General features: G+C 35.5%; 1 protein-coding gene, 1 long non-coding RNA gene and 1 pseudogene across 5 annotated transcripts; 1 reads left to right on the top strand and 2 right to left on the bottom strand.

The window, feature by feature from the left end:
• Nucleotides 1-1,301: 1,301 nt before the first annotated feature.
• LOC103848282 lies at nucleotides 1,302-17,835 on the bottom strand (annotated as a pseudogene).
• LOC103848283 lies at nucleotides 10,812-25,348 on the top strand. 3 transcript variants are annotated; one of them, XR_004456537.1, is made up of 4 exons: nucleotides 10,812-10,912; nucleotides 17,881-17,964; nucleotides 21,668-21,793; nucleotides 22,056-25,348. It is a non-coding gene; the product is annotated as an uncharacterized LOC103848283 (long non-coding RNA). The 3 variants fall into 3 exon arrangements; XR_004456535.1 differs by having other exon boundaries at nucleotides 21,668-25,348; XR_004456536.1 differs by having other exon boundaries at nucleotides 10,829-10,912; nucleotides 17,885-17,964; nucleotides 21,668-25,348.
• Nucleotides 18,089-21,677, bottom strand: LOC103848281. Of its 2 annotated transcripts, XM_009125216.3 has the most exons (10): nucleotides 20,460-21,677; nucleotides 20,114-20,381; nucleotides 19,938-20,031; nucleotides 19,701-19,825; nucleotides 19,531-19,615; nucleotides 19,312-19,441; nucleotides 19,016-19,227; nucleotides 18,801-18,924; nucleotides 18,502-18,717; nucleotides 18,089-18,396 (listed from the first exon to the last, which is right to left on the bottom strand). In XM_009125216.3, the coding sequence occupies exons 2-10, from the start codon at nucleotides 20,214-20,216 to the stop codon at nucleotides 18,235-18,237; spliced, it is 1,251 nt and encodes a 416-aa protein (XP_009123464.1). In that variant the 5' UTR covers nucleotides 20,217-20,381; nucleotides 20,460-21,677; the 3' UTR covers nucleotides 18,089-18,234. The 2 variants fall into 2 exon arrangements, with proteins under 2 accessions (XP_009123464.1, XP_033144113.1); XM_033288222.1 differs by having other exon boundaries at nucleotides 20,114-21,677.
• Nucleotides 25,349-27,222: the final 1,874 nt, after the last annotated feature.

Below are 27,222 nucleotides of genomic sequence, written 5' to 3'. Positions count from 1 at the left end.
AAAATCTCCACGAATTTATTTAACTTAATAGCATAGATTACATAGTTTGAATGTTTAATATAACAATCCTTTCTTAAAAATGAAACATTAATTTATTTATAAGCATAAGATCAAACTTATGGTTTGTAGGTATGTTAGGGTTTAGGGGTTGTGCTGCTCAAAGTTAGATTGTAATGATTTAGGGTATGAACTGTATTTATTAGGGTGTATAGTTTGTATGTTTTCAAATAATGCTTGAATGTAACGGTTTGAATTATTGAATGTAGTTGGTCTTAAAAACCGACACAAAATATTAAATAATGCTTTTATGTAATTGCAGTAATTTAGAGACTGGTGTTATATTGCAGTGATTTAGAGACTGGAATCGTGTTATTCTGTATTGTTTGTATGTTTTTATAATAATGGCTGAATGTAACTGGTTTGACTTTTTGCAGGTAATTGGTTTGGAAATAATCGAGAGAAAGACGGGAAGTATATTAAATAATGCTTTAATGTAATTGTTTTGCAGAAGGTAAATTACGATTGGTTGTAATCAATGGTAGTGTTTAAAAAAAATAGAAAGAAAAAACAATGGCAGTTTCTTGTAAATAACCTGAAAGTTTAAGGGCAGAATCCTAGTAGGGATTCTGCTTTAATAGTATAGATATATATATATAGTTATATAGTAAGGACTATGTGATGAGTGCGGGGACCCAGAAAAATCTGGGCTAGCGATGCATATGAGTATGGAGGCCAGAGAAATCTGAGCTAGCGACGTATAGAGTACGGGGGCCAGAGAAATCTGAGCTAGCGACGCATAGAGTGCGAGGGCACAGAGACATCTGAGTTAGCGACGCATATGTGATGAGTACGGAGGCCCAGAGATATCTGAGCTAGCGACGTATATGTTGTGTGGTGCGGGGTACATAGACGTTTGCATGTCGATGCATATTGGTGGAGTGTGGGGGTCCAAAGAAGTCTGGACTAGCGACGCATATTATATTATCGTATATCCGTATGAGGAGAATGTGGGGTGTGTGGACTAGCTATGTACCATCAGCGCATTGTTTGTTCCGTGTGTTGCGCTAGGCATCTTATTTGTTCATGCTAGAGCTATGCCTACATAGTCGTAGTGCTATGTACTGAGTCAGTGGTTTGCGGCTTAGCATCCCATACCTCACTGGATGACTCCCCTGTTGCTCAACCCTCTTTCTTCCCATTGCAGGTGACTTGTCGAGTAATTGGATATCTGGACGGTTTGGTGTCTGGGGATCATCATATTTTTATTTTGGTTTTCATTTGATTTATTTGACGTATTTTTATAAATCAATTTAGAGATGTATTTCCTTCAGATTTATTTTATTAAATGTGTTTGATATTTTATTCGGTTTTAAATAAACTCGGTTTGATTCGGTACTTTTCTGTAAGTGGCACGCCGGTCTCGAGAGAGGAAGAGACGGGTGTTACAAATATCTTTGACAACTTATTTACTCAGAAATTCCTGCAACAACTGAAAACCCAAACCATCTTCCCACTCTTTAACCACTGAAATTTCTTTTGCAACACGTGACAGCTCAATATAGTCGCTAATTGGACGAACACCCATAGAGTTATCCACGTCGCCCTTATTCTCCACGCTGTCCATTTTATCCAAACCAATGCCCCCTTTGTCGCCATCATTCTCCACGCTGTCCAAGTTATCCAAACCAATTCCCCCTTTGTCGCCCTCATTCTCCACGCTGTCCATGTTATCCAAACCAATGCCCCCTTTGTCGCCTTCTCCATTAACAACACTATCCACCCGTTCAGCACCCGCTAGATATCATTCTGCTTCTTCAATGTGAGTAAATAGAGTGACTGCCCCTGGATTAACTTCAACTTTGGGTAATCCACTCGCAAGCTCACTATAGTTCCCACCATATGAACTTTTTTTCTCACCTCTTGAATGTTGCTTCGTTATTGGAACTATTTCCATTTCTTCGATGACCTCTACATGCAAAATACTTCTTCTTCCCTCTTTATCCACTGATGTCAGATACACAAACACATCTTCATCATCCAAAATAGATGATTGCCTCTTAGGTTCTACTACCAGTGGAATGTAACTCAGATTCAGCCTCTTTGTACACGAATCTATGGTCTTCTTCTTGCATATCCTCTCCTTCAAAAACGAATAAGTGATCTCATCCAATGATGATGTCTTAAAGGATATAGCATACAAATGACCATCGCTTGGAATCCATTCACAATCATCTCCAGATTTCTCATAATGTCCATCATAGTCAAAGTGTATGTTCGTCGAAGAATAACCCATTATCTGTTGTACAAAAAAAATAAAACTCTTAAAGTTATTCCTAGTTATCCAGTTTTGCTATTGAAGTTATACTAAGTTATATCTTGTTACACATTTTTGTCAGGGAGTAAAGTTTCACCTACTTAAACTTTTCTAGTCTACCAGTTTCACACTATTCAACCCATTCATTCGGGAAATTCAGCTTTGATCCCCGACTTTTCTTGTTGATTATCCAATTCCACAAACCACCCAACTCCCACACTTTCCCATTATCCCCTAATTGACAACCCAAATATGAAATATACTGTCTCATTAACCGAACGAGCTTTTCATTCCACTTTGATGGGGTTATAAGATACAAACCAGAACCAAGATAATGCTTTACCTGAAGTTGGGGATCCATTGCTCAATGATTCAGCATCCAAGCGAGCAGCCGCCGTCTAATTTAGAATCGAAGAATCGCTGGTTTCGATTTCAGGGCAAGAGAGCTCCTCTCGCACCAAACCTAGTAATAACCGTATTGGAGGAGAGAGAAACAAACAATAAATCCGAATAGAGAGAGAGAGAAACAATAAGAAAACAATAAACTCATAAATCCACATGGACAGGAGAGAAAAATCGCGCTTGCTTTTGATTGGTCATAAAGAGAGGGGCACTTTCGACTTTGCCCATCGATATGAAGAGTATCATAATAGACAAGAGTACACCAGAATTCGTAAGAGTAAGCCATAATACTTTTTGCCTCATTAAGAGCATCTGAGATTATTCCCTAATATCTTCCATGTGTGTTGTTATGTCGTTTATGTTTACTATTAACTTTTTTTAATTCTAAACCTCCTTATTCTGCAGTCCTCTCTCATCCAAGAATCTATTTTTTTCCATTGCCTAAACACTTTTCGAGAACTGCTTAGGGAGGGAGCTATGTACGAGCTTAGTTTCTTCGATGTCACGAGAAGCAACCATCATTTCAAGCTGTGCAATTCCTTTGTTTCCATCCATCTTAACAAATCTAGAAGATTGTTGAAGTGTCTGTTGTTGCTATGTTCAGATTCTGAAATGTTAAGAAACTCATGTCCTTAGCTAATGCTAATGTATGTCTTCATCTGTACGTCCAAGGTCATAAGTTAAATATGTTAACATCTTATACCAGACAACCCTTCCCTTTCAGATATCACTGGTGGGGTTTGTGACGTCAGGGAAACATACAATGAGTCAATGACCACACTCAGACTACTCAACGAGTATGGTTAACATCCGAGTAGATAAGTAATTTCTCAACTCACCTATTACTCAGTGATTGGTCAGCTGTGTTTGTTGCTTTCGGCGCAGCTATGACTAAGCTCTTACAAATGTACGGGCTGCAGAGGTTGTTAACCCCATGGTTTGTGGCATCGCCATAAAATGAGTACTATAGTTTTACGTTTTTGAAAAGCAATTAACTGACTTGGATTTGATTAATATCAGGGACATGGTCGGCAGGAAACGACAAGATATGATCTCCCTTACTTCCTCCAGGACATTGTTGGGAAGAGCTACTCATTTCATCTCAAGCTTTTTGAGCCTGTGATCGCATCAATCGCCTCCTAGGACCTACCTTTGCACCGCATGTAAATTCTCTCAAATTTTCTCATCCTTTGTCTCTTTAACCTAATAAATACTAACACGTTTTTTTTGTTTGTGGACAGGGTGGCGATTTCAACCTTGGAGATGATATGCCTAGAGCTAATTGTGCTTCTTTCAAGAACCATGCTGGTGACCTCTCCTCCAAGGACAAGCATACCCCTTGAGCTAATGATGGAACATGTGAACTTGCAGATGCGGTGAAAACAACATCAAGTAATAGCCCGCTGAAATCTATTACCAATCATTTTGATAATCCACAGGTGAGGGAACCCATCCAAGAACGCTCGCAAAGCTTAGTTTCATGCATAGAGCAGTATATTCGTTTCCATCCATGCTTTTGTCTTATGAATCTAATTCTATGTTTTGGGAATAAGGGTTAGGACACTTAGACAGAGCAGTGCCTATAGGTAAATGAAAATGGCAATGACCTTAACAAGATTATTGACAGTATAAGCAACTGGTATTTAGTCAATTCGCCTGGTTAGATTTTGAGTTTTATCTTCTCAATAAATATATTTTCTTTTCTTTTATCTTTTCGTGTTCATCTTCTCGTTTTTTTATTTATATTGTAGTTGCATGTTTTGCGATATTTGCAGTAATTTATAGGGCATTTGTATGTATAGATTAGGAAAATTAGTGAATACTTTTGTTATGATAAAAAAGAATTAAATATATTTTCTTATAAAATACTCCCTCCGTTTTTTTGTATAAGTCGTTTTACAGCTATGCACGTAGATTAAGAAAACCATCAATTTCTTATATTTTCTAAACAAAAAATCATTAATTATTTACCTAACCACAATTCAACCAATAGAAAAATAAAAAATATATTACCATTGGTCATACAACATTAATTACTAATAAATTTTACATAGAAAATCGAAAACGACATATAATTTGGAACAAAAACATTTCTCTACAACGACTTATATTAAAAAACGGAGGGAGTAATTTTTAAAACCATTAATAAAAAGGTTTGACTTTGAAATAAATGCATATATAAGAAGACTTTGAAATAAATGCATTTTTTGTAGCTATATCACTGATTTCTTGTAGTGTTTCCGTATAACAGACGTCTTCCAAAGATATCTGCATCTTACATATTCCATGTACACCAAACACCTGCTTTTCATGGGCAAGAAAAAAATCTGACTCCAACACCCACAAAACAAGCTCCGGCTTGAAAGAGTTAAAACAGAGCTCAAAGCTGGAGTCTCATGAACTCCACAGATCGGTCACAATACTCATTGAACAAAACTTACAGTCCCGCGCGTAGAGCGGTCAAGCCCCTAGTACTAAATAAACTTGACAATATATAACCAAATACTAGAAAGAGAAAAACATAATTGATTATATTTGAGATACTTTATTTCAAAATATTAATATTAATTCATATATTTTATGTTCAGTTTATTTCTCTATTATCCGGTTAAAAATATTAAAGAGTTATTACAAATGTGATCCACAAATTATTATTAATGTTTATTTAATAGTGATAGAAGAAATATTTTGAATAAAAATAAATAGTTATATAAATTTATCAACTACGCAAAAAAAACTTTAATGTTTTGGAAATCGAGTAGTAGTATCAAAATTCAGAAATGAGTATATATATATATATATATATTTAAATATATTTAAATTGAATAAAAACATATTTACCATATAAATATTTAAACTGCTATTTATTAAAGAAAATTTTGTCCATTGCGGATTTGGACTCAAGCCGCTATATATAATTGGTTGTTCAAAAGCATGTGTTTTTTTTGTTCGAAAAAAAAGAAAGTGCGTTTTTGCTCATTAATAGAGCTCTACACTTAGAAAAAAAACCGAATTCTCTCTCAAGCGGCTCTTTAGACGATTTCCAAAACCACCGTCAAACACTTTTTTCTTCACCGAGATTTCCGAGTCCGGCGGCTTCGGCCGTCGGATTTTCTTGTTTATTCTCTTTCTAGTTAGTATTAGGTTAGTAATCAACCCAATTCATGTTGAATTGGACATCAAGTTTCTCGATTTGGGAGAAACCAAAGCTTGTTTGGTTGCTGTCTCACCATTTGCGGCCATCCTGGCTTCTTCACCGGCAAATATCATGTATGATGTTGGTTATATCAGTCATAATCTGGACAATCCTGAGAAACTGGACGAGCAGATCAATGGGGATTCGTGGAATGTTGGGCGTGTGTCTTTTCTCCCAAGTGGAGTGTTATTCTCCGATATTGGAATCTGTGGTCAGAAATTACAGTATTGATGGACTTCCTTTGCACATGTTGCAAGTTTGTATAATCTCTCGAGGATCTCGATTTGAGCACACACAAAATCAACATCAAAAGCCGCCATGGCCAGGAGATGTCAAGAGATTGATGCACTTTCCACAAACGGGGACGAAGAATGGCTTGGGGACAATAAGGAGAAATACGCAGATGTTTCTACAACAAAACAATTTGAAGATAGGATTTTATTGGTTTTGAAGCAAAAGAATTTCAATGCCATGGACAGTTTCAACAAACCATGTTATCTTCTGCAGCGGGAGTGTTTGGGACGGATCGCGATGTAACAGATGGATCACATCCAATGATCTTCTTAGAGAAAAAAAGCGTTTACTCACAAGAATTAAGAGCCACAAGAAAGATCTTATAAGACCATGTTATCTTCTGCAGCGGGAGTGTTTGGGACGGATCGCGATGTAACAGATGGATCACATCCAATGATCTTCTTAGAGAAAAAAGGCGTTTACTCACAAGAATTAAGAGCCACAAGAAAGATCTTATAAGACCAAGAACGAAATGGAGGAAAGCTAGCGAATCAGCCTATCCTACGAATGCGTTAGGAAGCATCGTGTTACTGCTGTCTCTGCTAAATGTTCGTTTTAACAACATGTTTGTTGTAATTTATGTTTCATGTAATATGTTACATTGATTTGATATCAATAAAGTTAGGAGTTAAAAAAAAAAAATAGAGGTCTACACAAAATGCACTCTCTTTTTTATTTTTTTCTTACAAACAGCAAAAAATTTTTGTGTCGACTAAACATTCATTGATGTTGGGCCAATGGACAGTTACATTTGGTATCGGTTTTACAGATATTAAGGAGGTCCAAATAGATTATTATCAAATTACAGCCCAAAAGAAAAGAAACTGGAAGCTTCAGTTTGTACACGTGTCATTTTCTTAGCCTTTGGTAGACACGTAACAAGTCCACACGTCTCACATGCGATCTCCGGCAATCACAGCCGTCTCGCAAAAGTTCTCCGCCGCAAACGTGCATGAACTGCTTCGCAATTCTTCTCTTTCTCACGGCATCTCTCATTTGTTCTCTGTTCTGTAAGACCACCGGTACCATAATAGGTAGAATCTCTTCTGTCACCCTCTTTTCTCATCTTCAAACTTCCTTTGCAGCTGGCTGGAGCATGTCTGTGTCTTTGATATTGAAGAATCGAAGATCTTTAAGACTCCCCCACTAAGGATTGCGGTCAGAAACAGACACAAAATTACCCAATCCAAAACTGAAAATTTTGATTGAAGAGAGATTAAATGGAATCTAATCAAACCCAGAGATCTACACTAATATCTCCTGGAATACAGAGAGCTAACCCCAAAATCCGATCAAAAGACCTAAACTTTATTTATTCAAATCAAACCAAAGAAAAAAACAAAATACTTGAAGAACAGCTTCAATTTGATTTGAAAAGTCACAACAAAATTCGGCTAAACCGAAGCACAATCGCCAACGCAAACTGGAATCTGCAAGCAGAAGTATAATATCGACGATCAAACTATTTTATAGACAAAAGATGCTCAGCTCAATCTCTCCCCCTCTGAAAGATGGAATTTTGATAAGAGGGGTCGAGAGAAATTTATTTTCTAAGCTTACAAACAGCAAACTAAAAAAGAAATATGGTGATTGGTGAAAGTAATTGATTTTCTAGAAAACGTAATTAAAACCTGCTACCGTTCATTACCAAAATCTCATATAACCGTCTCAAGAAAAATATTAAATATAAATAATATAAGGCAAAAGGTATACTGGTTTAAATTTAAAATTCAATTATAAACTTTTTTTCCGTCTTTCATTAGGGTTCAAAGGTCAAAAATTACAACTAATTAGGTTTAAACATTAAGGGCCAAACAAAATTACATAAAATTTAAGTCCAACTAGAGATTGACCCGTGAGTATTGGTTATTATATTATTATACATTGATATTTGATTTTCATGCTTAATGTTATATATTTTATATTGATTGTAATATAACAAATTGTATTCAAATGACCTACACCGAATCGGGTAATATGGTTATTTTTTGTACAAATATACGAATCCGTTTCTGATACATTTGTTATTTAGATATTTTGAAGTTCTTATACATCAGAACCGAACTCATCCAGACCCAGAAGGATCAACTCAAACCCACACATAAATTTATAATATACAAGTGGGGTTAAAAAAAAATATCCGAAAAGAACAACCTGTACCTAAATGGATAGCAATATGCATGCCTAACTGATTTTATAAAGTAATAAAAAGACATTTTTATGTGTTTGGCTAAACTAAGTGAAATATAAAGGGTTTTTATTCAGTAAAATAATTATATGGAGCGAAAAATTAAGTGACAATAAATGTAATACATTTTTATTCTTTTGATTTAAGTTATTATTTTATTCACAAAACATGTATTTGAATTATGTTTTTAGCTACGTTATTTTCCACCGATTGCAGCTAAAATTAAAATAAAGTTTTAGTAAAATAAACTAAATCGAACTTTTAATCATATGCAAAATCCAGTTGCTTTTTTACATTTTTGATTTTATAATTGGCATAAATTTAATGTTGATTAACTAATACATATATATCTACACTATTATTATTGTGATAATATCATTAATGATGTGATGTATTGTTAAGGTAATATAATTAATAAAATTGATAAACTGAGTGAAATAGAGAAATACAATTAATGCAATTATATTAATGAAATTACTAAAAAGACATTATTTTTTTTATACAGATATCCATGTTTCCAAACAATTCTCATTTATACTGGTATTCATGTTTCCCAACAGTACGAAAAGGTACTTTAACTTTAATAATATAGATGCCACACCATGTTATTTTACATTTTGATTTTATAATTGACACAAATTTAAAGTTGATTAAATAATAAATAAAATATGGAATATTATTATTAAGATAATATAATTACTATTACTGTTAAGACAATTTAATTAATAAACATTTTAAACTGAGTGAAATATGGAAAGACATTTAATATAATTATTATAATTAAATTATTAAAAGGACACAATTTTTTTATATTGCTATTCTTGTTTCCAATTTATACTTATATCCAAGTCTACAAACAATATCAAAAAGTACTTCAGTTTTAATAATATACTAGATCATGATCCGCGCACCCGCGCGGGTTTTATTTTTGGTTGTATACATTTTGAGTTTGTCCAATTCCTTTTTTTGTTGAAAGAACAATATTTAAACTGTGTTTTGTGTTAGTAGTTTTTCATCGGTATATTAGAGATATTTCCGTGCAGTGAAAAGACTAACATAATATAAAGAAATACGATTTGGATGAAAATAACTGTGTATTATAGATGTTCAGTGAAACACTAACCTAATAGTAACCAATACAATTTGGATTAACATATCAGTGTATTATAAACATAGACATAAGGTGAAAATACTAATTTAATATTAACGAAAACGATATACACTAACATCTCTGAAGTCATCATTATTATTATAATAAAATAATTGTAATAATAAAATAGATAAACAAACAAAAGTGTAAATTTTTTTAAAAACTTAATTAATGGATTAACCTCATGCGGATATATAAATGTTTTAATTGATAGATATAACAATTTGTTTTGTTTAAGTAATGTAAATAGAAGTGTACTAATCGAAAAAAATAATAGCTTACAATTTTTTTATTAATAGAATAGTATTTTCAATGTGTATGCAAGAATTATAAGAAATAAAGAAACAAAATGTGTTTGGTTAAGAAATTAAGTGCAATCATATAATTGTTTTTGTTTTATAATTAATGGCAATCTAACTATTATGATCCATAAAGCAAAAATTTATTGTAATCCACAAGTCCATATCAAAACAATAAGCCCATAAGTAACAGCATTAGTCCAGGAAAAGAAATAATAAAAACGGTTATCTTTTATTTTCCTTTTTCTTACTTTATTTTGTTCTACGAACATAAACGTGTCTTCTTTTTTTTTTGGAAGCATTACATGTACCTCTTTGAAATCATCGATTCAAGTTGAAAGAACCCGATCAATGTTTTAACTTTCAGAGAGCACCGAAATTTCTTTCTTCATTCTCGTAAACAGAGCAAGCTCATCGATAGATATACTCCAAAGGTTAGAATCTATATTCTTAAGAATTGTTTTCATCCGGTCTTCAATCGAGGCTGATATTCTTGTTCTTATAGAGATTGATTTGTTTGTGGCTAGATTTATCGATTCCTATAAGATCGGCTATCAATATCCTCGATTGAGAAATTCACGGGTTCTTACATTCTCTGTAAGTTTTCTTTGTCGGTGTCTCTCTCTGATCTGTTCGTCTTCCTCGATATTCATAATAATCAAAGATAAAAAAAATAAGATACAAATCTAGACTGAAATACAGATTTATGTTAATACAAAACTGTTGAATTTGATACTCGAGCTATCGAGTAAAGGTTGGACTATCAATCGTTTTTATTTTTTCGGTTAAAAGTATCGTCATTCTTTCTATCAGTTTTACATTTTGTTCTCTGATCAAGATAGTTAGATTGCTACCAGGAGTTTTCCATGGCCACTCACAGCCGTTCCTGAACTGTCCCTAGTTTTCCGTCTGGAAATCTTCTAAAAGTATTCTTATGGTCTTTGTTTTTGTTTTATTTTGTAGTATCCTAACAAAACGGGAGAAGCATAAACGGGAGAAGCATCATGGAGATACATAAAAGCAATTCAGGAGTTTTCCATGGCGACAATGTCTTGCATCAAAATATAAAGTAAGTTGTCTGGGAAATTTAGATTACTTTTAGAAGATTTAAGTGGAACTGTAAATAGTAGATAGGTTTTTCCCTGGAGAATGTTTGATGTGCTGAAATGTTTGTACTGTTTTAGATGAAAATTATCAAGCAAATAATGAATTATTATGATATGTATTTAGAAACGTATGTCAACAAAGCGTGAAAGACAAATAGATAGTTGTAAAAAACCAAAACTAACGAAAAAAACTGATTCTGGATAGTAGCAATTCTCACGCTTCCACACTTCTCACGTTTCCACAGCTCTCACGCTTCCAAACCAGAAACTCACTGCGGTTTAAAAAGATAGATAAAATACAACACACCTTAACAATATAGATTAGCAAAATAGAGAGTAGGTAATTTAAATCAAAATGACTAATCATTGCCTAACCTTGTCGACTTCTGAATTTAGTCTCCAAGGTTGTTGAAAACCTCTTTGAAAACAACATTCATTGTTTTTCGCTGAGGTTTTCCATCTTTGTCGACGATCAGAATCTTCAGACCCTTTTTCGATGTCACTCTAGAAATAGCTACATAAAGATGTCCATGTGAGAACACTGGTCTTGGTAAATAAATTCCAACTTCCGAGAGTGATTGACCTTGGCTTTTGTTGATTGTTATTGCAAAAGCCACAGCCAGTGGAAGTTGCCTTCTACGCATTTTGAAAGGCAATTTGGTGTCTGATGGTGTGATCAATAACCTAGGAATGTAGACAGTATCACCAACTTTTTCCCCTGTAAGTATCTTAGCTCCCACCATAAACGGCATTAGTTCAGTAGTCACTAATCTTGTTCCGTTCATTAATCCTTCTGTAGGAGCAATATTCCTCAGTACCATGACTGGACATCCAATCTTCAGTCTTATACTATGATTTGGCAAACCAGAGACCTTAATGCTGTTTAGAAAATCTGGACCTAGGCCTTCATCGTTAACTGATCTTACATCAGACGGATCAATACTATCAGAGCTTAGATAAATCTTTTCTTCACCTGCGTTTTATAAAAATCTTAGTTATATACTCTCAGAGCTCAGATAAATACAATATATAATTTAGTATATTGAAGACGAAATATGAGTATTTACCATCAAGTTTATCCAACATGTATTCGTTAATAGTATTGACATCCTCGTTTGTTGGACATAGAATAGCTCTCTCCTGGAAAAACTTTGGGTTATTGTTTCCTTGTAACAAAGATGATTCTCCATACACTGCCTTGCTTATCGCTTCTATAGGCTCATTTGTGTCTAATATGAGAAACTCTTCTGGTATATCGATTAGAGCCTCACCATCATTAGGCTCAGATAGTTTACCATCTCCAACATCTAATATCCATTCAGAAAAATCCTTAATATCAGTAGCCTCTTCAGGAGTTAGACCAACAGACAACAATAGCATATTCTTTGTCAATTTGAGAATTTTGCAATGCTCCCAAGGATACGACGAATTCAAAGAAGCCAAAACTATATCAGCCCGACTGCCACCATATTTTACTGGAAGTATCTGTCTAAAATCACCTCCAAAAACCACCACCTTTCCTCCAAAAGGCTTCTTGGTTTTACTTCCAACAATATCTTTTAGACTCCTATCCAAAGCCTCAAAACAATGCTTGCTCATCATAGGAGCTTCATCCCATATGATGAGAGAAGCTTCTTTCACTAAGTTCCCTTGATCTGTTCCATGAGTCATAGTACATGTTGAAAACTCATCAGGACTTAAAGGTATCCCAAATCCCACCTGGTAACAATAAAGATGCAATCCCACTTGATGCAACGTTAAGAACAATATCACCTCTAGATCGGATTGCTGCAGATAGTAATTTTCAGATAAAAGTTTTTCCAGTGCCACCAAATCCATAAACAAAGAACATTCCACCTTTGTCTTCTTTAACAGCATCGGTGATCTCATTATAAACTTTCCTCTGTTCGGCAGTCATCTTCTGAAGATCACTATCAAGAGTAGCTATCAGTTCTTCACGATTGTAGTTACGTTCGTCTACTATCAGGACATTGGAGTCGTGATTACTACTCCTATTTAGTTTGGGCATAGATTCATACTGTGAAAGAGAACTCCCATTTCGTCTCATAATCTTTTCAATCTCTTGGAGAGCAAACTGTTTTTTGTCATCATCACTTAATATGAGACCTACAAATTCAATGTCAGGTAGTGTTAAAATGCAAAATCAACACTAACTTTACTGAGTGTTTAATATGCAAAATACAATTAGTTTATTAAATTCTTACCAGGCCTATTCAGAAGAAGTCGCCTATTATGCTCAATATCTTCAGCCAAACACTCCCATGTTTTTTCCCAAACATCCTCCGGTGTAGACAAACTACCAGAAAGCAGCATCATGACAAAAACATGTCTTAGTGAACTAGCAAAACCGTCAAAACTTCTCCTTCTTATATCCTGGATATACTCTTCATCATCATCTAGCAACCCACGCGCAAAACATGCCTCTTTATAGCTAGGATATAGAACAGTATTAAATGTCTTCATGTCGTCATAACAGGTAGGGCCTCTGACAACGTTCAGCAACACTCGCAGATAATAAGAATTCTCTGGATTCCGTGGAGCATAATTTATTCTGCCTATGCTGAATCCTTTTTTTCGCTTACTGAACTTCTTCTTCGTTTTATCATAAGTATAGAAGTTCGGAATTTGAGCATAAGTAAGAGTTCTTGCAAATTCATCAACTTTACACAAATCAAACCATGCCAAAAACATGGTATGTGTGATAAGCTTACGATTGACGACTTCTTCAATCTTATCTTTGCCTTTGAAAAAAACAGTCTGTTTTCCAGGAAGATGGAATTGAAGCTTCTCAACTGATGTAGATCGATAATGTATTGGGAATGCAAAAGTTTGCCATGAAGCTTCACAAGAAGAAACATATCTGCAAAAAACACAAACGATTATCATGTTATAAGATAGGGCATAATGCTTTAAAACCGAGTTTCAATTAACATTTAGGAATTCAGATACCTGCAATCAAAAAAATCTTGGAATTCATTTTTTTCTTCTCAACGTTAGCTTCACCATTACTGCCACCATTAGATTCACCACAACCTGATGGTTCCACAACGACAGTGACACGATCACTACCCTTGTTGATGTACTTAAATAAGTACTTGATAGAGCATGTTTGGTTGCACCACTCCACATTAATATGAGCTCTGTATAGAAGAGAGAGTTTCTTGTTGTATGGGATCACAAATCTGTTATCACATTTGATGCCATTCTTCATTACAAAATTATCAGACTGCTCTTGCCTTCTATAAACAGGGAAACCTTCTTTAGTTACTGTAGTCTTCTCAGCATAAGATTTCGGATACAACTTAGAACATTTACCATTCTCCATATATGGTGCATTCCTATTAGCGTGACCACACGGTCCGTGAATCATCATATCTTTAATAACACCATACAGCTCTGGTTCAGTGTCCTTAATAGGAATTTCCGCCGTTATAATCTTGTCAATATCATCAGTCGTGGGAAACTTGCATGTAGGATGCATGAACAGGAGAATATGAGCATGTGGCAGCCCCCGCTTTTGGAACTTAATTGTGTACATAGCTGAAACATTATAAACAGTGAAAAAAAAACTTAAATAATCAAATAATTGTAAACTTATAAATCAATTTGAATTAATAAAGAATGTAAAATTATAACTTACACGCAACCGTCTTTCCTAGCAGATTTTTCTTAGTTAAAGCATCCATAAAAGAGTCGAGTTTGATCTTAAACATCCTAGAAATGATTTCTGGTATGTCCTCTGATGTTAACTTGCGCTCATTTAGATATCTTGTGATCTCTGGCCATTTAGGATTGCACGTGAATGTAATGAAGAGATCTGGAAAACCAAAATGCTTGCATATAGCCATTGCATCCAAGTAATAATTCTTCATATATCTAGGACCTCCTGTAAACGTAGCTGGTATCACATATTCCCTACCTTCCTCATGCATATCGGTGGCCCCTGCACTTGCTGACTCTTTCAGTGAATCAAAACTATCTGATCGCAGAGATGCCTGATTAAATTTCAAATAGCGTAGACGATTGGACTCTATGGTAGTATAGGCATCAACCAAGAATTTCTGGAATAGGCGCCTAGAAATTAAAAGAGTGTGAGACTCGTTCTTTCGTTCATGGAGACGAAATGCAAAGAATTGTCTCATGGAGATAGTCTGTCTTTTTTGCTTTTTTGTAGCTTCGGTGACTCCTTTATTAATCCCAAGTCTATATCCATCCTCTCCATATATAAATATTAGAGGATATTGAAGTGTGAAATAGGCAGCATGAATCTCGCTGATCCGCATAAGCTTTCCAGAATGTTTCTGTAAAACGATATCCCTTTTATCCATGTCAAGATTGAAATCCCCTAGAATCAATGCTGCAATTTCAGATGCTGTAGGAGTGTTATACGTCCTTCCATCTTTAAAACGATCACTAACAATCCTCATGTGAAAAGTCTCTTCCGGATGTTCTCTAAATCTGTCCCTTGCAGATCTAAACTCCTTTACATATGGATTAACTGCATTTAACACCTCAATTAAAGACTGGATAATCTCCTTCTTCAAGTTATCTTTCTTCTTGTGTTAGCCACTATTTTTACCTTTGCTTGTTAAAGAAATTAACAAAGAATGTGATAAACTAAAACCCAATAATGCATTAGAAGCTTGATTTTTATAAAATGACAACAACATACCTCAATGCGTTTGCTCTGTTTTCAGCTTCATTTTCAGTATCAACAATATACAGTTTTCCAAACTTGGCAACTGCTCCATCATTTGGCTTTAAACTACCCACTAAATGATAGTTTTCACCATGAATCTGAAACATTTGTGGTCCACGGCCCTTTTGAGCAGCTCTTTCACAGTTTCCACCAATCGATGTAAAACAAAAAACCATGTTGTAAGGTCTTGTGTTTTTCTGGAAATTCTTGCTCAGTGGGTCATCTCCAGTAAGCAATCTTGTAATTATTTCGGGGGGTTCCTTTAGTAGCGGCAACTGAACCTGTCCTTGCATACAACACAGCGAAAAGATGGGCTTGCGTGTCTTTCGACTTTTATTAATACGTTCTCCAAACCACATTATAGCTCCACAATGACTGCAAGTATAGGTAGGATCACCGTCATCTATATAACCTATAAAGGAAGATCAAAATATAAGAAATGTTAATTATATTGTAGAAAAAAAATCTTTGTTAGCTTTTACAGGAAGAAAGAGATTTTAGTACCTAATTCTTTACAATTTGTTTGCTTAGCACATGAGTTTCTACCAGTAAAAGCCATTTGTAGTAAAGCTTCCATCCTGCTTAAAACTGACTGCTTGCGTTCTGATTCAGTCTTCTTGACATTGTGATCATCATAATTTTCAGTCTCTGAATCAACCTAAGACTCAGAATCAGTATTCTCAGGGGTGGTACAGTCAAAGTACTGATCTTCATTCACATAATGAGAGCCTTGATAAACACAAATATGACCAGAATGATTATATTGTTTAGAAATTTATAATAATATACTCGATAAATAGAATTTATATATATCTCACCTTCAATAGCAAAATTGTCATCTTCTTCTGATTCTTCTTCTTTGTCTGTCGTTTCACCAGGTGATGGATTTGATCTTTTCATGTTATCATTGACTTTTCTTGGTCTCTTATTGATAATCTGAGTTCCATTTTCTTGTTCTAACGAAATATTGGTGATGTCATTGAAAACAGTCCTGCTTCTCTTTCTAGGATCTATTGAATCAGCATGCCTTACAGTAGTCAATCCTGATTTACAACTCTGGTTTGCTAGTAAAGATAGAATCAATGTTTCAGTCCTCGAAAAATAGTATGAATCAAAGAACTTGAGATAGTTATCAAAACATTTGGTTTAACAAATATATGAAATGTATTCTCAACGCACTTGACTTTGGTTGTGAATATGTATGTCTCTTTGCCATTTCAGATGATTGACAATTTTCCTTTCCCATCTCACCTATAGATATAACAGATTATGAGCAGATAAATATCAATTAGTGGTAACTGAATTTCATATTTAAAAAAACTTACCAACTGAAAGGTTTAGGCTAGTGACCGGTGTGAATGGGATCCTTGGGCTGTTCAATACATCATTGAAAAATCTATCAAAGATAGATCTAACCGGTATAGATAGCGCACTTGTGGGAGAGCAGACATCTGTGTATCATGACATATATCTCTTCGCTGATGCTTGTCCATTTGATTTGCTAGTATATGAAGTAAATTTAAAAGTCTCAAACAATGCGTATCTGTTAATGTAAAACATGAGAAATTATACTCAAACTTCAATGTCATCTTACATGAGTTTGGATGTGAATACCGAGTTCTCTTTGCCGATTGTGATGATTGACCATTTTCCTTTCCCATTTCTTGAAAAAAAAGGATAAGTATGTTCTTCACTGTAAATATTACTTCCTATATTATTACAAAGTACTTACCTCTGGATCTTTTAAAATTGTTGACCGGTGTTGTAGGTGTTGTAGTCCTGTTTGTGACATCATTGAAAACTCTGTTGGGAACAGATCGATCCGTTAAACCACGGTGGCTGCGAACTGACAATTCATCAGTTGCCCGATTTTCTTTTTTTCTCTTCATTAGGTCAGGCTATGAGGATGAAAAGAAATATCGATTAGAAAGAGTAATAAGGCTTATGTTTATACTTTGAAAAGAGCCTTGGTACATATCTTACTAACAACTATGAACCTTTTCAATCTGCTGCTTGAATAGTTTGTATGAATTGTCTGTGAATACTTATGCTCTGGTTAAGATAGCGGCTCACGATGAAAGCTTTTTGTTTTAGGTCATGTTCATTGGTGATTATGTGGGTTAATGATGATTATGCAATCGTTGCAAAATGTTATTTGTTTTTAATATCTAATTATTTGGTATATTTGCTTGTTTCTTTTTTTTGTTCAAGTTAGATTGAATATGAAAACACTACACGGTGAAACTTCCAACCGTGCGGGAAATATTGTGTCAACTACATCATCAAAAATATCAGGTATGTTCCAAAACTCTCATAGCTATAGATAATTAGTATGTTTGATAATTAGGATAAGTTTTTCTTATGCCGATGGTAAGCCGCAATTGTAGTGATTACTGAAGCACATTGTGGTGTAGAATAATATAGAAAAAACCAATTTTATTTTTAAAAATTAGGGGAAAAAACCATCCAAAACCCAATGAAATGAAAATCACGCATACAACATTAAAATAGATAAAAATAAAAGCTCCCAAATTTCAAAAGACATCAAATCATCAAGGTCATCAACTACTCTTCAGTCTTTGTATTGTCCATCTTGATCTTCTGAGTGCAAGGTTTCTTAGACGTAGATGTCATGTCCAATAGATCAGCATCTGCTTCTTTGCGCTTTGAGAATGGGGTTGAAAAACCTTCAGATGAACTTTCTTTGTTTGAATCTACCAGGGAAACCTAAGCATCAACGCATGTGTTAGAGTTTGAATGCGGATTGTCCAATTACTGATACTGATGTATCATGGGAATAAATTAAATAAGTAACAAACTAAAATAATTTACCTCACCACCAGAAAGAGTTGACGAATAAGTGTCCAGCAAGGAGCATGGCTCTGTCTGAGATTCAATTTTCTGAATTTTATCTCCAGACCAGACCTCAGACACTTTAAAAATGGTGTTTCTATTGTTTACATTGTCAGTGCTTAGCGAAATACCAAAACAAAAGGATTTTCCAACTAAACTTTCAATAGGCTGAGATAGGATAGTTGGATCTTCAATCTAAAAGACGAATGCCAAAAAACTTTAGATTTTAGGATAGACATAGTGGATCAAAAATACTCATAATAAAAGAAAAAAAGTACCTCATCATAGGAACCATCCCAAAGTTCAGTTGCAGCACTACCAATAATAGATTGAGCAACAGAGTCAAGCATCATTACTATGCATGAATCGCTATCATCTTTAACAAACAAATGAAGTTTGTACCTAACAGTACAAAATACATTTTTAGTATTCAAAATACTTACTGCAGTAAATTAACTTAAAGACAAACAACAGAAAATGCTCTATCACTTACTTTGGAGAGACATCAGGTGTAATCCCACGACATATGTCACAATAGAAAAGTGGTTTCTGGCTGGGATTTGACATTACAGAACCAGCAATAGCAAGTTTAGGAACTTGCTTAGTAACACGTCGGTTGTGTCGGTTTCGGTTACAACCAAAGTAGAACCAACCCCAATCAGTGTCTATTGACTCAATAGAACAAATGATTTTGCAACTCTCAACCTGACAAATAATACACACGCAGAATTAGATTAGAGATACAATATATTTAAAACAATCAAAGAATTGGAATCATCTGCAATTTACCTCAGTAGCTTCCAATATCTCAAAAATTGCTCTAACAGGAATCTCATCCCAATCTTGTTTTTGTTTCTTGGTAAGTTTCTTTTCCTCTCTTTTCTCAATAAGAGCCAGAGGAAGATCATTCGCCAAAATCCTAACATGGATGTTTTAATATATGATTAGACTTATATAAGTACAAATAAATAAAGGCTCTAGCATCATAAAATAGTAATATGAACTTACTTTTCTTTCAGTTCAATTGCTTCCTCCAATTTTGGGTTTATAGCCACGATTGAAGCATCAAAAGCATTGCTGACTTGTACTTCACCTAAAGATGAATGCAAATGTTTAATTAAATAAAACAACTTAAGGATTTAGATATAGTGGATGGTTTGAAATCATATAATGTATACCTCTGAAAAAGGTGATCTTAGCAAACCTTATCAAGCAAATAACAATTTCATTGTTGTTATCTTGGAACACTTGGTCGAGTTGTTCCGCGAACCTCCCCCACAAGCAACACGCAACATCATCACCACTTGATGTTTACAGATTGAAACGCAAACAAAGTCAAAGTCAAATTGATGTAGTTAGTATGAAACTACAGATACCAAAAATAACATTAACTATATATGATGATTATAATTAACCTGGCGTCGCAACGAAACTGAACTCTCTGCTCGTCTTTCCCCCTAGCTTGAACAGTTTGAATTCCATCTAGATCTACAACTTGTCCAATAACATCTGTGTGGAAATAATCATAAAGAATCGTTGTTAATATATCCACCGTATTCGACATTCATAATATATTATAAAACATCCATACCTTTAAGGAAAAAATTCTTCTTCTCATCGATTTTCCTTAGATCATCGTAACTTGCTAGAGAAAGATAGTGATCATCAGATAGAACTTGACATTTTGTTATCATGGTTTCTTCTGAAAAAGACAACTTGTATCGATGGGTTGTTGGGCGATACTATCCAGAAATACCCAAAACTGCAAACGTATCAATTATTTTCCACTCTCCAACTGGTAATTCACGTTGAAGGCGAGAAATCTGATTCCTTTTGCACGATGCTGCTATCTCCACACCCTAGAAAGCAGGCAAAAATAGACGTTAGATCACGAATAGAAAAAGAGTTATAAAAAAGAAACTATAAGCAATATGTACAGTTTCATCAGCAAGGATGAACTCTAATGTGTTGCCTGCAAAAGCTGTGGTTTGTTTCCAAGAGTGAAGCACTTTAACTAGAATTTTCCAATTGTGCCTGACATGTTTCACACCATCGATTAGAACTTTTGTGCTTGGTTTAGACATTTCTTTTGGGGAACTTTTTGTGGATGTCGAATGATGAATAAGAAGAGAAGTATTTATGGAGACATTGAAGTGGGAGGTAAAGAATATTCTCTAACCTATTAGGTTAGTTATAATAAATACAAAATCTCTAGATTTTATTCTAACCGGGAGTTTAGGTTTAGTAGAACAAACTTGGAGAAGGGGGTTTTCCATATCCGAGATTTTTGGCATATATGCACAACTTGGGGAAGGGGTTTTGTTATAAATGTTTTTTATAAAGTATAAAGTGATGTTTCTGTTATTGAAATAAGAATATACGGTTGAAATCAAATCTTCTGTTTTAAATGGAAATATTCTCGGGATCAAATCTTCTGTTTTAAATGAAAATATACTCGGGTTTTGTTATCTTCTGTTTTAAATGGAAATATACTCGGGGTTTTGTTATAAAAGTTTTTTGTTAGGCATTATGAAGTTAAACTTCATACGACCATATCTGTATTTTAAACTATAATTCATACGACCATATGAGTATTGTAACATATGAAGTTTTGTAACCTATGAAGTATTTTAAAATATAATGACTAATCAATGCCTAAACGTGATATGGACCAGTGTAAAGAGAGGGTTTTTTATATAGTGTAACTTTGATATAATATAAGTATGACAATGTGAGAGTGTAAAGATAGGGTTTTTTATATAGTGTAACTTTGATATATATGTACGTTAACGTTTCACATTAGAGGGAGGGGTTTTTAACAGATGTATATTTTTATGGTGGAGTTTGATACGGTGGATATAAATAGATATTAGATGATGGAGTTAAATGGACTATATTGAACCGATAAAGGAAATATTTAAATGTATGGTTAGGCTAAGAATAATAATGTGATGTCCAACTTAAAAATCCACCTAGAAGAAGTTGTAATGTTTCTGTTTTAATAAGATAGATACCGACTTGACTTCCAGGATGCACATGCATGAAAGCTTTAATCATCTCCGCCGCTTCTATACTGTTGTTCTGCCTTCTTGAATTGACCTTCATTAAATTTGTGCCTTTGTGAGAACAAATCCAAACCATGTAGGAAGGAGTGCAGACGTATGCCCTCAGGAGATTGATGAATCAAGTTGGGAGTTGCAAGCCTTGGAGACAGGAGAAGAGAAAATTCCAGGAGAGTGTATAAAATGCCTTTGCGATATCTACCTTAATGGTAATTCACTTCTGCCCTTTGTTCTTATGATACCCATTAACTAGTTCTCCCACCAGTGTAGTGTTCTCCATCAATAACCGTCCTTTCACAAAGGCTCTTTGACTAGGCAATATCAAGCTTGGTAGTATAGGCTTCAATCTCTTTACCAAAAGTCTTGAGATAACTTTGTATATAGTGTTCAAACAGGATATTGGCCTAAACGCTGTTATCTTTGAGGCTCCTGGAAACTTTGAGACTAAGGTGAGTATTGTTGCATTTGCAGTTGAGGGGAGAAAAGCATATGCGAAGAAGTTCTTAATGGAGACCACCACTCATGTCCTACAGTTTTCCAACTAGCCTTGAAGAAAGCTGAAGTTAAACCGTCGGACCCTGGTGCTTTATTAGCATTCAACTTGAACAATCAGGATCTGATTTCCTCTGTCGTAGGAAAGAGTGGCATCTGTTGGAGTTAATCATGAGGGAAGATGAAACCAGTGAGTTCTACGATCCAGTGTGGTGCTGAGACGATCCCTGGATAGTGATTATTTGTAGGGCCGAGAACAGACTGAAAGTGATTAACAGCGTTCTCACTCATCTCTTGCGGTTCCGTTATCCATTGATCAACTCCTATGAGAAAAGCCCTGATTGCATTATAGCTTGTGCGGGTTTGGCATATCCGATGAAAGTAGGTTGTGTTGAAGTCTCCCTCTCTCAAATTGGCAATATTTCCAAACTGAATCCAAGCGTCATGTATTAGCTGAACGAATTGTGGGTGTTTGGTTAGGTAATTGGGGAATATGAATGGTTTGGAACCCGCAGTAGGTAGCTTTACCGCCAGGTCCAGTATACAAGGTGAGTTGTCTGAGAATAGGGGGTAGGAAGGAAGCAAGGGCATGAGGAGAAGAGGCTATTGTGTTATTATTCACCAGCAATCTGTCAAGCTTTTGGAAATAGGTTCAGAGGGTTGGCTGTTAGTCCAAGTATGACAGGCACCAATGTAGCGTAGATCAAAAAGCCCCAGATGTGTCAAACAATCACGCATCTGGTACATTTGGCTATCAGGGCATTGACAGTTGGGGCAGAGTACTCCGAATGGTATATAATCTGATTTAAATCCCCTCCCTGAGTCCAAGCAGTATTTTCCAGAGACAAGGTGGAGCTCAAATGTATAATCTCTGCCCAAAGATCTGTCCTTTCGGCGCTAAGATTGGAAGCATATACTTCTGAGTAGTATAAGGAAGGCTGGTTAGGGAAATCGATCTTGCAAGTGATGCACTGACGGGTTTGGTGAAGGATTTGGACATTGAGGGAGTTTCTGCAAATAAGTATTATACGACCATCGGGATCAGCCAGGTGGTTTGAAAAATAACTCCAGTTAGGGCATAGAGAAGACATGATAGAACTCAAAAAAGGCTCTTTGATATATGATTATAGGATAGCACCAAAAAGAGACTTATGTTGATCAAGCCAAGAGACAAAAGGTTTGTGCTTGTTCGGATCATTTAGGCCTCGAACATTCCAAAAAAGAGTTTTACACTCATTAAGCTAAAGAGGAGGGGTCTTCCGAAAGAATGGAAGAACCGCCAGTAACCGAAGGAACATAAACAGTATTTGCACGAGAGGGGTGAAAGGCTTTGAAGACAAAAAGGTGATAGAGGAAGGGGATCAAAAGAAAATTTGGAGGTTGTGGTTTGGTGAGAAAAAGGGTTATGATTTTCTAAAAGAAGAGGAGGGGATAGGGTTGGGGAGGATCTCGATCTCTTAAGGGAAGGTCTTGGACAGGCTCTGGAGTTGAAAAAGAGTTTATGGATAAAAGGGGGCTTTCTTAGGAGGGGGAATAGGATGAGAATTAGTTGAGGAAGGAGGGAGGGTAGCTGAAAGGGAGGGGGAATTAACAGTTAACTGAGAGGGGGTAGGGATAATGGTATTTGGTAAGGTTGATTGACTAGCAGTAGAGGTGGAGGGGTTAAGATTTTTAGATTTGTCAACAGGCTGGTAACTTTGCTGAGGCTTCGCTTTTTGCTTTACATGTTCCTTTGCCGCATGCGCCTTTTTCTGAGCCGAAGGAGTAGCACTGGAGCAGAAGTATAGGTTAGAAAGTTGCGCTGAATATGACTCAGTTCATGACAATGAGTGCAAGTTGGTGGCACCCAAGGATAACTGACAGCAACCTCAACAACTTCTCCATCCTCTCTTTCAAACTCCACCACAGATGGGAGAGGCACAGTGAGGTCTACTTCTACCTTGACATGAGATAGGGTAAGGCTTATAAGGTTTTTTGTGAAGACGTCAGTTTCTTTAGGTTCACCGATAAGACCAGCTATAAGGCCATAGCCTTCATCATGTCTCAGGTCTAGAGGAATGCCCGTGATGTGCGCCCAAATCTGTATTGCACGAAGGGGAGGCGTTGATTTTGAGTGAGATGAAGACCATTGGACTGTATGGAACATGAAATCTCCAACATACCAGATGTTGTTCTCAAGTATCTTCTGCCTGAGGTAATCACTAGGGATTCTCACAATAGTAGATCGATTAAGAGGATTGTTATGAATCTCTAATCTTCTTCCTTTTCTCCACATATGATTGAATACACTCTGAATCTGGTGAAAAGGAGGAGCCTTTCCATTAAAATAGCATACAATGAAATTTTTATGAATTTCGGTTTCTTTCTTGAACACAGAATCAGGTATAGTAACTCTGGGCCTTCCTGCTGGTGCTATAATGACTGGGACGAGTCTTTTGAGCTTTTTATTCTCAGAAGCTATGAGCCTTTCTACCAAGGAAGGCTTAGACACATGAGATGGTAATTCTGTCTCCATTGTGGGAGCAGTTTGAGACAAGGGGACAAATGGTTCCTGTAAGGTGGAGGTTTCATTTGTTTTCAGGGAGGGGACAGAGGTGGTTTGAGGGTCGATTTCCATGGGACTTTTTTCAAAAAGGTTGTGGTTTGGGAGAATGGTTGAGGACGCAATATTGATATGGATGGGGAAGTGTTTTTTGGTGGAAGGGTTGTGAAGTCACTGCTCAAGTTTTTCACATTGGTGGTGACTTTGTCAGTTTGTTCTTCAGATCTAGTTATAGGACGAGTTGTTTGCTCGTTGCAGCTTCTACAGGCTTAGCATTTCGTGCTGAAGTAGTTGCAGCTGGAGTTTTAAAAGCTCCTGCAGTTCAGTGGGCTGACTTTTTTTTTGAGATGAAGTCAGAACAGTGCAAGATCTGGTGGAAGTTAAAGATAAGGGTGGAAAGTTTTGCGGTGAAAGAGGGGTTGTGGGATGTGGTAGGTCAGGAGGGTGCAGGTTGGGGTCGGACGGAGGAACAAGAGGGACAGGGGGTTCGCCAGCGGCAACTGACGGTGGATTGTATTCTGACCGGAACTCTATGCATCAAAACTCGTGTGCTATGCATCGAAACTCGTGTCAGAGAGATTGTGACTTTTCCACAATTTAAAGTTTATTGTGCTAAGACATGTTTTTGGTGGACAATTTAAAGTTTATTGTGAAGGTTTTCCTGTCCCCTTATTTTGATGTCCCTTAAGATAAAAAAAACATACATTATAACAAAAGAGCTTTCACACAATATACAATCATAATTTACTCACAGGACTAGAAGGCAATTAAACAAGAGCCCCATTAAACCTAAGCCAACCATAACTCTTAGTGACGTTGCTTCACCACTTGAGAAGCTTCCACCTGGAGTACTTGTGGTCAACACAACTACCATCCACTCTTTCTCCGAACCAACACCAGCTCCAACATACCTTGAATCGTTAAGATACTGAGCATAACTAGTGTGGGTGTAATTAGTTAGAACTAGTGTAGGTACCCGGTTAGGGATACAAACTGGTAAGATCAATCCGTCACGGGTACTGTTTGGGTCGACCTTGCACTCAGAGAGAATGTCTTGGTAGTTCGATAACCGTGGAGGGACAGAACCAGGAGTAATTGTGCTGACTGTGGTGTGGTTTGTGCATGGCTCATCTTCAAGCTTGTCGGCGATCTCATCTGCCACGCAATCAGCCTTATCGTTCTTTGCAAAAGGTGGAACGCTTTGTGCAGTCCTGTAGCTGTTCAGTCCTTGAAGAAGATTATCCTCCTCCTCTACAACATTCCAAAGACAGTGAAGAGGGATATAGTACTAGAAGGATGCATCTATTAATACTAATAAGAAAAATGTAAATAACATGCAAACATGAAGAATAATAAACATGCATGGGATGGAATTCTTCACTCGTATATTTTGGGCTTTGAAACTTATGGCCAACAACCCCAAGAAAGTTATAAAATACAGCTATTCCTCTGTAGCTGTACTCCATAAGATGCACCTAACATCTTTATTCCAGGCAAAATATGTTCTGCTCCCAGTATAGAAATTGATAAATGGAATGACGCACGTGATTATTTATTTTGTTGTACGCATTTTCTCAAATACATAGCATAGTTACCCTACTAATAGCGAAGGAGAGAGAGAGCGTACGGTTGCTGATAACGTAAGTGGAAATCAAGGAGAATATGAGAAGATGAACGATGTACAGAGAGAGCGACATCTTGGTAATCATCAAGACCCTTCCGCTTCACAGAATTTTAGATTTGTTTTCTTGGTTCTCTGGTAATAAAACGAGAGCAAAGGCAAAGAGAATAAATCGTGTTGAGCAGTACCCTTTTTCGTTTATAACATCTTCAGATTTAAAAATATTATTTTCTTGATAAGATCCACCAAAACTCGCAACATTTGGCGCATATGTATCTTTATTTTGCCACTAGAGGACATGTATTCATGCAACACCTCTTTACGTGTCGGGCATGTACAAAAGCAAAATACAAATACAACGAAAATATATATTTATGTTACACTGAATAAATTTTTACTGTATCTATGGTATAATCTATGTATTAAACTTAGATATAATATGTTTTAGTTAATGAATATTTGTCCGTCTATCTTCAATATCTAATTTTTTTGTCAATGAATATATTGTTAATAAATAAATGTAAGTTTTCAAATATTTCAGTATATTTTCTGATTAATTAAAAAAATTAAATTTTGATACAACAATTAAAGTAAACAAAACTATCAACGAAATAAATACAAATATACAATAAAAAATAGCAATAAAACATGATAATAAAAAGATATTTTATGAACAAAGAAAAGTGATTTAAAAAAGATCAAATAAGTGTTTGTGTATTATTTAAAACTCCTTAGAAATATCAATTTGGATTGTACAGCCATTAAGATACTTTGAAATCTTTTTTTAAAAGTTTATAGAAACACCTCCAACTTAAGCAAGATTTTTAAAGTTAGGAAGACCATCATTGTTCGTAGCCAAGAAAATAAAGAGTTCAAAACTTTGTTGGTCCAGCTATTTTTAATGAGAGGTGAGAACAAGACTATATGAAAAAATTCATACTGTCGATTTCTGTTTAAATAAGGAAAGTAGGAAAATCCTAGTT

Source organism: Brassica rapa, chromosome A03 (genome assembly GCF_000309985.2).
Source record: "Brassica rapa cultivar Chiifu-401-42 chromosome A03, CAAS_Brap_v3.01, whole genome shotgun sequence".
In the NCBI taxonomy this organism is placed as follows: domain Eukaryota; kingdom Viridiplantae; phylum Streptophyta; class Magnoliopsida; order Brassicales; family Brassicaceae; genus Brassica; species Brassica rapa.
Note: the sequence above shows the minus strand (reverse complement) of the source record. Positions and strands in the feature narration are given on the sequence as shown.